This window comes from Pelmatolapia mariae, linkage group LG16_19 (genome assembly GCF_036321145.2).
Source record: "Pelmatolapia mariae isolate MD_Pm_ZW linkage group LG16_19, Pm_UMD_F_2, whole genome shotgun sequence".
NCBI classification, from domain to species: Eukaryota; Metazoa; Chordata; class Actinopteri; order Cichliformes; family Cichlidae; genus Pelmatolapia; species Pelmatolapia mariae.
This window is the reverse complement of record NC_086241.1, coordinates 2178845-2190940: the sequence shown is the minus strand read 5'-3', so window position 1 is coordinate 2190940 and position 12096 is coordinate 2178845. Positions and strand designations below refer to the sequence as shown.

Sequence of the window (12096 nt, the reverse complement as noted above, 5' to 3'; positions counted from 1 at the left end):
GCAGCCGCCTTAAACAGACACACCTGTCTGCTCACAGCAGCAGTAACAGCGTCAGTGACACACGCTATCACTACTGCAAACGTGGGTAACTGACACTGGGACTGGGTCCAAGTAATAATCACTCACTGTTTTTTTTTTTGGCGGGGGGGTCAGTCAGTGGTTGAACCTGTCTTTGTGTGTTTGCCTAAACTGCCCCAGAATGACACGAGTACGCACGGAGAAGGCTGACATTTACAGCGTCAGGGATCCGAAATTCCCTTTAGTGCTTTTTTTGATAATCATTTTCCTATTGGCACATTCATGATGACAGAACATGTTTTCCACTGGGGGCCTGTATATCACCATCCATCTCTTACGTCATAAAGAGAGACTGCAGGCAAGCACCAGAGAGCAGAGAGATGGGCTTAATGGGACGTTATGTTAGCCATTGACTAAACATTAACCACACACACACACACACACACACACACATGGCAGACATCTAATAGAAGCCATCTGTTATTTAGAAGCTGTGATGCATTATTAAGCCACCCCAATCCTAATATTCATGTTTTCTTTATTTTGTCTTACACTGAACATTATTTACACCTTTGTAGCATAAAGTGCTGTTTTGATCCACTAGCCTGAAGGCAGAGCTATAAGCTGTGCCCTGGGTGACAAATAAAGAACTAAAAACACAAATTTTTATTAGATATTTAAAAAAAAAAAAAAATTTCAACATCTAGTTAAATTCCCTAAACATCCCTAAATATACCAAACACTTGATGTTAAACAAACTTTGTTTAACATCAGAGAAAAATGCATTTAACCTTAATTATACAGATACAATTATAAGTCTTTGTATATTCTTTCTAGGACTTCCTTGTGGCTCAAATGTTAAAGACTGTATAATTTTGTAATTAAGATCTTTTGTGCTCCTTTTGCTATATTGTCCCTGCTAAATCCCACACACTCCTAACAAACTCCAAAAATACCTGATCTTGCATGATGGCCTTGTGAGCAGCATCATGAGAAAGCCTGTCCTGCATGTCATTCTTTACCTGAGAGCCTATTTGCCTCAGCTCGAATCGCCAGTCAATATTTGTTTAAAACCAGAGGAAGGGTAAGCTCACACTCCTCAGTATCCTGGTTACCTTGTCCCGACTGGTCCTGCTGCTGCTACACCCTTCCAAGGAGCTCCAGCAGCTGCATTAGTTGCAGGTAATTTGTTTAGGAGTCACCGTGGAGGCCGAGCCACCTGGCTGGAACGAGTTGAAATAAACATAATGCCACAGTCATGAGTTTGGACCTGTTGGTTTTATCACCAGCGGCTCCCTCACTAACACATTTCCTCCACAGAAGAAGAAGGAGAATGTTATTTGTATCACAAATGCATAATGTGTAAGACGACGTTAGTCAGTAGCTCAGTCCTGTTATTGCTTCTCACGATGAATTTAGTTTTTTACTGAAGATTTAAAGCATGTTAGTATATCATGTAGCCCCTCACTCATGTTGCTAGCAGTTAGAAACAGTACTGTGAAAAAGTATTTGCCCTTTTCCCCACTGATAATTTAATTTTGCATATTTGTCACATTTACAAGTTTCAGATCAAATAATTTGTAATATAAATATTAGTTATTAGCTTAATGAATCCCCATTAAATCAAGAAATCAACTAAATAGAAGCTGTCTAACAAAGTGAAGTAGGCCATAAGAATTCAAAGAGCAGCACATCATGTCACAATCTAAAGAAACAGCTGAGAAACAAAGTCACTGACACCTGTCGGTCTGGGAAGAGTCACAAAGCCAGTCTGAGGCTTTGTGCCTCCAGTGAACAGTGCTGAAGCTTCCCAGGAGGTCAGAGAAGAGCCCAGAACAACATCTAAAGAACTGCAGGCCTCACTTGGCTCAGAAAGGGACCGGGAAAAAATGGCATCCGTGGGAGAGTCCAAGGAGAAAAGCACTGCTGATTTTTCTGCCAAAACACATCTGGATGATCCCCGAAACTTCTGGGAAAATATTCTGTGGACTGACGAGAAAGGCTGAACTTTCTAGAAGGTTTGAGTTCCGTTACATCTGGATCAAATTAACAGAATTTCATAACAAGAACATCAGAGCAACAGTTGAACATGGTGGTGGTTGTGAGATGGTCTGTGGCTGCTTTGCTGCTTCAGGACCGGGTAGACATGAATTCTGCTCTCTGTCATTGTCCTATGCAGCAGGACAATGATCCAAAATTCAGCACCAGTCTCTAGTGAAACATCTGGCTCAAACAGATACGTGCTGACCACGCTGTCCTGCTGAACAGTTAGCAGTTACTGTAGGAGAGAAAGGGAATATGGTAGCAGTTCACTAAGTTTCAAACAGCGACTGTTGCAAATGGAGGCTTTCATTTGACTAAAAAACCTAAATAAATTAAAGATTCGCTTGTACCAGAATAACTGGAAAAGGATGGAGGAGGAGAGAAATACCTGATGATAGGACAGCACTTCATAGTGCAGCTGGACAATGATCCAACCCGAGAGTTCATCAGTGCTTTACAGTAACTGAAGACAAATCTGAAGACTTGGAGACACACGCACATAAGCAGCAACTGAAGTAGGCATATAGTAACGTTCATGGGTTTAAGAATTCATGCATTCATGCAAAGGATGAAGTTTGTCCAATTACTTTTGGGCCTCTACACATAAACAGGCTTTATTTTCGAAGACTTGATGAAATGATTTTTGCTAAACCTGGAAGGCTGCACTTCAATCACAGCTTGATTATCTGATATAAAATGTGGAGTGCTGTGCAGAAGCAAAGTTACAAGAACGATGTCATTGTCTAAAACAGCCGTGGAGCTAGGCTACCTGTCAGCATTACTAACTGTGTCTCACATTGTGCCACAAACTACACCCAAACACACACTGCTTACATTTGTAAGCAGTGTGTGTTTGGGTGCTTTTTTCACCTCGAGCCCACTGTGGCATCTTTGTAAGCCACTCCTTCTTTCATATCATCTTTTCAACATACAGCTTGCTGGGTCTGAATGTCATGGTGTCTTGGAGAGTTGGTGCATGTGCCAACCTGGCACACCTTACTGAATTACTTCCTTGACTTACTCTGGGGCTCTGCTTGTACCTGCTTGCTGTATCATTGTTGGTTAAGCTGACTGGTTACCGTCCACCTGGGTAAGTTTCTCCCAAAGTTGTCTGCCCATTCAGAGTAACACAGATAACATGCTAATATGCTAACATTAGTATCTACATTATGCCACTCTGTATCTCACTTAAACTGTTAGAAATAAATAAATGAAATGTATTTTACCTGCTGAGAAAGTCTGCGTCCATGTTGGTAACGAGCTTACTTCTCAACCTGTAGATCTCTACACCTCACACCTCCACTGTATGACATCATTCCTATATTTCATACTTAATTCAAGTGGCTTACACTAATGCAGGCAAACAAAAGTCAAAGCAATCTGAAACTCTGACCAAGCTGCTTGTAATCGCAGCTAATGGTGGAAACTTTCAGGCCTTCTTGCTTGAAAAAGCCCTGCGTACCAGACATGGGTCATATTTTCTTATCTGAACATACAATTTCCTTTAAAATACACCATTTTCAGGCCACCTCATCTGCAGAGTCTGAGTGAGAGGAAGGCAAACATTAGCGCACAGCAAACATAGTATTTGAATGGTACTCAGCATGTCAGTCAAGTAATACAGATCTACTGGAGCTGCTGTTTATACCTTTGCAATTTACTTTGCAGTGTATTTAAACACGTGCGTGAGTTATTCACTGTAAATGCTACTAACTCGTTCACTGTTTTCCAGTATTGATCCGCTCATGCAAATGCCCGAGTGAAATGCCCAAGCACATGTAGCATTAGCATATTGTTTATTTTTAGGCTGTTCTGGTGTCATCCTGTTTTTACAGTTACATCCTGTTTTGCTCTTCCTGATGTTTTGTCCTGATCCACAGCTCAGTAAGTGCTGCATATAGAAAAAAGGGGCAGCTACAACATTTTATATTGACTTTATGAATAAAACTTCACTGGGCTTGTCTGTTTTCTAGCTGCCTCTGCTGTGACCCTACAGACTCTGCAGGGTTATACTGTATTAGTGCTGTTAAGACAAGCGTTTGTGTCTGTTCAGCAGGAACATGATTACATTTGTGCCGTCTGCCAAACTGCTCAGTACTATCTGTAAATGGATGAGCGGAGTGAGGGGCTGTGTGTATGTGCTGCCTGTAGGCTATGTGCTGTTTCCTCTGACAGTTACTGATAATGAAAACTCATGCAAATGCCCAAGGCCTGTTCTCTCGCTCGCTTGGCTGGTCCTTGCCTCGGCTCTGTCGTGGCAGGGTGAGTGTTAATATTTTAAAGTCCTCAGTCTCTGAAGAGTTGGCTGAACAAGCTGCTGGGTTTCTATTTTGAACTCAAATAAAAGAAAATGAGTTTTATCTCGGCACTTTGTCTAACTCCCTCAGGCAAACTTGCTTCTTTTGTGTTTGATCTGTCTGCTCAGACACCTGAATGCTAACAGCAGCGTGCGCGCGTGAGCCTGTCGTCACAATTTAATCGTAATTGTCTACAGAAAACAATTACAATCTATATATTTTACCATGTTTATTTTTTTTTAACCGTGTAAATCAACTACTTGGATGTCCCTCCTGTCAGAGCAGCGGGGGCAAGAGGAGGCGGTACAGCAGATGTCCTGTTCACATCATCCTCACCTGGATTAGTCTCCAGGGTAACGTTCCACCTGAAGGAGGGCATTTATTCAGGGCAGTGTGTGTGTGTGTGTGTGTGTGCGTGTGTGCGCAGGTGCGTTCACTCACTATTCAAATAGTCCATACTCAAATTGACCCAGAAAACAAGCAGTGTTAATACACTCAGGGACAGACACCTGGAATATAACATTATACTCCAAAATATAGGTACTGATCTATTTAAATGTATATATGTTTGAGAAGTTGTATTTAAATATTAAACTATGTGTTTGAAAGGAACAGATTGTTGCTAAATAGAAAATGTTGAAGTTTTTGATGGTTCCTAGGAAGGAAGAAATTGGCCATTATAGCTTATAACACCTGCATTACAGCTCATGGTAGATGAGTTCTATCTATCTCAGTTCTATCTATCTATTTTTGCCATTAGTTTCACAAACGTCACTTTTATCCCAATGCAGAATCTTGTAGTTGTTGTACATTGCAGGGACAGGGCTGGTAAACAACACTGAAACATTTATTTACACTTTCCCAGTAAATACTACTCGTTGCTCCATCACTCCCCTCGGTACCTCTGTTTAATAGTCCATAAGGACCGTTATACCAAGGAGTTTGTTGGTGCATAAAAATATGAAAAATACCACCAGAATCTTTTTTAGTTATTTATTGTTAAATAAAAAACACACGTGGATGTGTGTTAATATTGTGTACTGTGTAATACCAAATTTAAGCCTCAGGAAAGCGTATGTGGGGGTGGTAGCTGGCACTGAGTCCTGCGAAATAATCAAATGTTCCATGACCTTTAGCCAGCAATGCAGAGCGGTCATCAGATAATAGCTCTCAGTGTGTTTGCCACCAATATTTTGCATTTGACTGGGTGAATGAATGAAGGGGTGAACTTGTGACCTCTGCCAAACACGGGTCATTGTGGGATCTGGAAAACGTAAAAGACAAATGGAGAAAAAAGTCTTTCCTTTGATAAAAGAGGAGGAGAAAATAAAATAAATATATCCTATGTGTAATACAGTACTGTGCATATCGTGACTCATCGTGTTAACTAATTTCATGACAGTTATTTTATGATAATTTTGTTTGTCTTTCACTCTAAACTAAGCTTAATGTTAAACTTTCTTTCTGTGTTGCCCATGTGAAAATCTCATTTGAGCAATGATGAGTTAAAGCGGTTAAACGACATCACTGTGTGCTGTGTAGCTGGTGCAGCTCGTAGCTGCTTAGACAAACCATTTATAAGTTAGCAGAGGCAGGGCTGACGCTACAGAGGAGAGTGAATTTGCTTTTGCGCTACGACTTGACGAACTATTATTAAAGTTGACCTACAGCCGGTCAGCAGAGCAGAGCTATCGTATGACCAGCAGGAAGAAATGAATGGATTTGTTATACAGACAGATAAGGATTCAAAGTAGAACTGTACTGTACTGGCTCTGAGCTGGACTACACTGCCCCTCGTGTATGCAAATCCCCACCAGCTGCATTTACCAGGGAAATAAGGTGTGTGTCAGTGTCAGGTTTGTGTTCATAGGTAAGGATATATCATTTATTTTACCTAGGTTTTAGCGTGTTCGGGTACACAGGGTCATTACTCTTCAAAACTGAACAATTCATATGGATTTTGTACCCAAAAGGGAGGCAGGTCCCCACAACATGTCTGTATAAACAGCTCATGATGTAGTATGTGCGCCTACACACAGAGCATCTGTGTCTTTATAAGCCTTTCCTTTCACCTGCCATCACCTGCTCTGAAGGCAGGCTGGGTGACACAGGCTAATGCACACACACATGTGGAGTGAGGGACAATGAATGGGCTATCAGCAGACAATGAGAGAGCTCTTTGTACAAGTAAGCAGCACAGACACACAGCGTACACCCAGTCATAGCAAAATGAGCTCTTTACTGTATGTTTAGTGAGAAAAGAGGAATATTTACTCCTCCTCTTCCCACACAAACTGGAAAGTTTTCACTGAATTAAGCGGAGAAACGGACTCAACTAACTGTCAACCTTAATTCGATTCATGATGTTCACTTTATCATGTTTGCCAGCTTCTGTGTAATAACCATTTTAGCCACTAGATGTCACCAATGATGAAGGAAAACTCAACCGCTTCTTTAATCATGCCGCATTGTTGTTATGATCATGTGTTCAAACCTGCAAAAATGTAAATGTAAGAGATGCACATGGACAGGTGATGTCTGTAGAGTTAACGTGGTCCGGATGTGATGAACTGTTCAACAGTTTTCAGTCAGCAGTGGAGCTGTTTTCTCCTCACATTAGACAAATAAAGACAGACATTGTGCTCTATAACAATAAAGCCTGTTCTGTTAATAAGAGGTGAAAAAGGTATACAAAGTACGTTGAGCTTGTTTTTATTTATAACATTAAATGTCAAAGGCCATTCATACACATTTTTGGAGCTTAAAAGAATAAAAATAAAAATGGGAAAAATGGGGCAAAACATGCAAATATAATTACTACATCTGTAATACAGCTTTGATTAGTATTGTTAAAAAGCCAGATGACATTTAAAAGTAGAATAAACCTGAATAAGCTTGTCTTTTTTCAACAAAACGTACAACATAACCATTTAGATCATGTTTTTTTTCCCATATTGGAAACATTTTCTCTCTTTTCCTTCAGTGTATGTCAGAATGCTCATGTAGGTGGACGCATCAGCCTAAAGACAATTTCTTTATGTGTATGATGTGTATGATACACCTCTGTGTGTGTACTCATTTGTATAATGAAAACTGTGATTTGGTCTGATCCTAATCTGAAAAACAAAGCAGTGCAGTTTTTACTACAGCACTTCATCCTCCAGTTCTTTCCAGAGCTGGAGGAAAAGAAAGAAAAACATGTCCTAGATGAAAGTGACACATGTCCTGGGCTCAGTGTGCGGCATTCCTTGGACCCTTTGCCACCTCGAGTTTAGGATCCAGTTTACCTACTGCAAAGAGTGAGGGAGTGAGGGGGAGGGGGAGGGGATCAGCTCCCAGAATGTGTCTATTATCCCGCTACACCAATCAAACTGTTGTGTCAGTGCGTTGCCATTGTATAGTCCTGGGTCAGGTTGCCACTGACCGTGGCTGCCATATTGATGACTAAGTCAGTTTGGGGCTCTGAGGACAATGGTGCTCTGGAGCCTCCACAAAGCACGAGGCTAATGCTCCCCTTTCAGCCGGCCCGCTCAGCTGCTGAGTGTGCAAGGCTGCTGGGCAAATGGAGTGGCTCGGGTCCAGGGGGCCCAGCCCTATAAAAACACAGGCGAGGGTCTCTCCCCCGACATTGATTATACTGGATCTGTCCCACCTCAGTACCGTCTGTAAGTATCTCAGCACTGCCTCAGACTTAGCTGCAAGAAACAGTGACGGTGACAGCTTTGTGTACTAGGTGGAAGCGACAGGCAGCGAGACGCTCCTCACACTGTGGCTTTGGTAGTTAGTCTATTACAGACGCACTTTGTTAACATTAAAAAACTTTATTATGGGGACAGCTGTGTATTTCTATAATAAGCTGGCAAGATGATGCCTTTCGGGTGTGCTTGTGTGTGGCTTTTAAAGACAATGCAGGCGTTTATCTGAGTGCAGTGTTGTGTGCTTTACCACCACAACAAAATCAAACGAGCCAAGCTTATGAAACTTCATAAGCTTTCACTCTGATTCTGGCTGGAAGTGGTTCTATCTGCCACGCTGGAGTCTCTCGGTGCAGTTTATGAGCTGGAAACGTGGTTGCTGATTGAATCTCCATCTGATTGAATCTGTGCTTTGAGGAAATGGAAAAGTAAAGAATGAATGGAATTTTTCACTTACGACACCTTTGGAGAGTGAGCTAAAAATAGATACAACAAATGTTTTATTTTTCTCCAAGTTTCCAGATAAAGATTGCAGTTTTAGGACAATTTAGAGATGTGCCTGGCTCTCTAACGAGCTCTACCCCACTGATTGCTCATGCTACCCGGGGCTTTAGTTGTGATTGTATGATGGTGTTATTCCTAATCTGTTTTATGCTGAGGGTCTTTATTAAACTCTGTACGTTGTTCAGAGAGTAACCCCCGAGGGAGAAGCAGCAGCCATGAACACTCAACAGATGGAGCAGATGGGCCAGTTTAAGATCACAGTCTGGGAGGAAGAGAACTTCCAGGGAAAGCGCTGTGAGTTCATGCTGGAGTGCCAGAACATCATGGAGAGGGGCTTCAACAAGATCCGCTCCATCAAGGTGGAGAATGGACCGTAAGTGACCGTAAAAGACACATTAAAGCTGTTTATAACTGTAAGCTCATTATGGATCAGCACTTTTTCTTTTTATATTTCAGTAGCAACATCTTGTACATTCATGTTTGTTCTCTTGAAATTTGAATCTCACTGAGCTGAAAAGGTCGGACTAAAGCAGACACGAGTTAAATCAAGAAGTCGAGCAGACAGAATAACAAAAACTCTAAATTATAACCTGCGCTGTTATTAGTTTGCTGCTTGGCATGTATCGCTTGCATGTGTGTGTGTGTGTGTACATGCATCCAAGTGTGTCCCTGTTGTGATATGAGTTGGCTGCGTGCAGCTGCCGGCTGTGACTCGTGATCAGATAAAAAGGCCGGGGTGGGTACAGCCCGGCAGCGGCGGTGGAGGCAGGAGCAGTATCTAATGTTTGCTTTGTGCTCTGCAGTCACAAAAGGAGCTGCATGCTGCTTTTTGTGAGCGCTGGACTCTATTGTTTAAGAAGGACGACAGTGTCAATATCATTGTGCTGTGTATTTAGTCGTTCATTAAAAGTTTTTATTGTTTAGTGTTCTTTTTTTTATTTGGGGATTATTCTCTCGTTTCCAGCACATTTAACCTCAGTGTTTCTGTCTCTTTTCTCAGCTGGGTGGGTTATGAGTACCCTGAGTTCCAGGGACAGCAGTTCATCCTGGAGAAGGGAGACTATCCTCGCTATGAGGCCTGGAGCGGAAATAGCAGCTACAGAACCGAGCACCTGCTTTCCTTCAGACCCATCAAGTGTGCTGTGAGTCCCTCCTCCTTTTTATTTATCTGTTTTCTCTTTTTATCAATCAGTCTTTGTAAGCGGTCAGTCTTCTCCACGCCTCCTGAGACATTAACCTCCCTCCTTCTTCTTGTGAATCCTGCCGATGTGTTTGCATATATTTATTTTAATGCATCACTTACAGGCTGCTCATCCTGTGGCGCTTCCTATCCTCTGTTAGCTTTAGAAATGTATTTTTTAAAGGTCTCTTTCCTCCATATTTAAAATAAATATGGAGCCATAAGTTCTATATGTTTTCTAATCAACCCTGAATAAAACCCTCATAGTTCTTAGCATTAATGTCCTCTTTATTTCTCTAATTACTTACCAACTATAATGTAATAAAACAGCTTCTAAATGAGTTGTTTGCTTCTCTGCAGAACCACAGTGACAGCAAGGTGACCATGTATGAGTGTGAAGACTTCCAGGGCCGTAAGTTTGAGCTGTGCGATGACTACCCATCCCTACAGGCCATGGGCTGGTGCAGCAAGGAGGTGCCCTCTATCAAAGTCAACTCAGGAGCGTAAGTTACATATTTTTCTCTGTGTTCATCATCTTTCCTTAAAATAAACAACACGTGCACGTGCTTTTACTTACATATTGTGCTCTTATTTTACTCAAGTTAGTTTTTAATTTAACACGCTGCTGCAAAATATAGCTTGACAAGCTACACACAGCCTCCTGACTTTGTGCAGTGTTATAAAATATATAAAGGCTCAACCTTGTAATTGCACTGAATTTACCAAAGTGCATTAAACTTTAAAGACTAGCGGAACCCTAAGATGCTTTACTGAATCCTTTGATGTGACCTCGACTCTAACCCTCCCTCCTTCTTTACAGCTGGGTTGCCTACCAGTTCCCTGGTTACCGTGGCTACCAGTACATCCTGGAGAGAGATAGACACCAAGGCGAGTACAGAAACTACAATGAGTACAGCACCCAGGCTCACACCAACCAGGTGCAGTCCATTCGTAGGATCCAGCACTAAGCCTCCACACTGCCGGCCTGACCCCACCTGAAAAAGAAAGAAAAAACCCCCTCCCCATAATCGCTCTCTCAACTTGAACCCTGGACAGATCGCTGTCACAGAACAGTAGATGGACAAACTCTTTCTATCACTCTGTGGCTCTGCATGTATGGATATCTAAGTACCTACTTCTACTATCATGCTGAAGCATGTTCTTGAAATAGGAAATAAAGGCTTTTCTTCAAAACTAGACACTGTTTGTCGGTATTCTTTTTTTTTTTTTTTACATGAAAGTTTATCAACCCAAATAGAATAAATGGAAATGAAGAGCTCAGAGAAACTGGCTGTAATACTAGACTTCTACTAAGCTATTAATCTGTACCTGCAGTTAGACTGCAGGTGTCCAAGCATTGCAAAACCTTTGTAGCTCTATGAAGAAGTTGTTCTCAGAGGCAGGTTTTGCTTTGTGTTTATTTAAAGTGCATATCTGGCCTTTCAGTGAACATCATTGGAAAGATTTGATTCTGTTAGGCTTTAGGATGTATAATGTTGTTCTTGTCAGACTGTATTCTTATTTCCAATAAACAAGAGCACAAGATCACTTTGGTTTCTATTATTTGTTTTTCAACTGTTTGAGGCACAGTTTGGCAAACTGACCAATAAGGCAACGCTCCGTGAAAGCAACATGTGGCAGTTGGCCACTCAAAGCCAGCACCTTTAGACAGTTGACACTCCTTAACAGACATATGTAAATAAGAAAAAAACATGGGCATGAGTGTTTTTTTATTTAATTTCAACTGACTTCCTTTGTTATGATGGTGTTAAAGTGCTATTAAAGCTAACAAACTTAGTAAAAAATCCAGCAGAAGTTCCCCGAGAAACAAAACATCATAAATGTTATGTTTTAGTTTCAGATTAAAGTTTAGATACATTTTAGGTTTCACAACTTAATCGATCAGTTTGATCCAAATGAAAACTGCAGCCTCCAAAAGCAGCCCTTAATAGTGTGAACAGCATATACAGCATTACACTCAACCTTGCATACCGTGAGTACTTCATTTGAAAGTCTAGTAGCTTAGCATTTGTTTGCTCACTCTGATGTGTCACTGTGATGTTGATCTTACAGTCACACTCCGGGTTCCTGGAGTGTGTTTACCTCCACCTACACTCCTCCTGTTGGTCCAGGACATAGGATTCCGTGTTACACCCCCCCCAAAAGCTTACACAGTCCCACACCCAAAAAACAGGATCTTTATATAAATGTGTAACCACGCGGCACACACCTTTCTCAAATATGCATTCCTCTGCAGACTGATTAAAGCCGCTGCAGCACGGATTACAGAGGAGTGACACTTGAGTAGACAAGAAAGTTACAGCTGCACAGCTTAGAGCACCAAGGTAAGCTCGAGACT

The 12096-nt window shown here is 41.5% G+C and overlaps 1 protein-coding gene across 2 annotated transcripts; it reads left to right on the top strand.

The window, feature by feature from the left end:
- The first annotated feature begins 8772 nt into the window (after nt 1-8772).
- Nucleotides 8773-10912, top strand: LOC134645292 (beta-crystallin A2-like). Of its 2 annotated transcripts, none has more exons than XM_063498674.1 (4): nt 8773-8930; nt 9558-9699; nt 10098-10240; nt 10558-10912. In XM_063498674.1, exons 1-4 carry the CDS (start codon nt 8773-8775, stop codon nt 10703-10705), a joined length of 591 nt encoding a protein of 196 aa, XP_063354744.1. In that variant the 3' UTR covers nt 10706-10912. The 2 variants fall into 2 exon arrangements, with proteins under 2 accessions (XP_063354744.1, XP_063354745.1); XM_063498675.1 differs by lacking the exon at nt 8773-8930 and adding an exon at nt 9328-9388.
- The last annotated feature ends 1184 nt before the right edge of the window (nt 10913-12096 follow it).

Excerpts from the sequence above, each read along its gene's own strand:
- LOC134645292 (XM_063498674.1), top strand. The coding sequence starts at position 8,773 with ATGAACACTCAACAGATGGAGCAGATGGGCCAGTTTAAGATCACAGTC. Across the intron at positions 8,931-9,557 it reads ATCAAGGTGGAGAATGGACC|CTGGGTGGGTTATGAGTACC; the intron begins GTAAGTGACCGT and ends CTCTTTTCTCAG. Across the intron at positions 9,700-10,097 it reads TCAGACCCATCAAGTGTGCT|AACCACAGTGACAGCAAGGT; the intron begins GTGAGTCCCTCC and ends GCTTCTCTGCAG.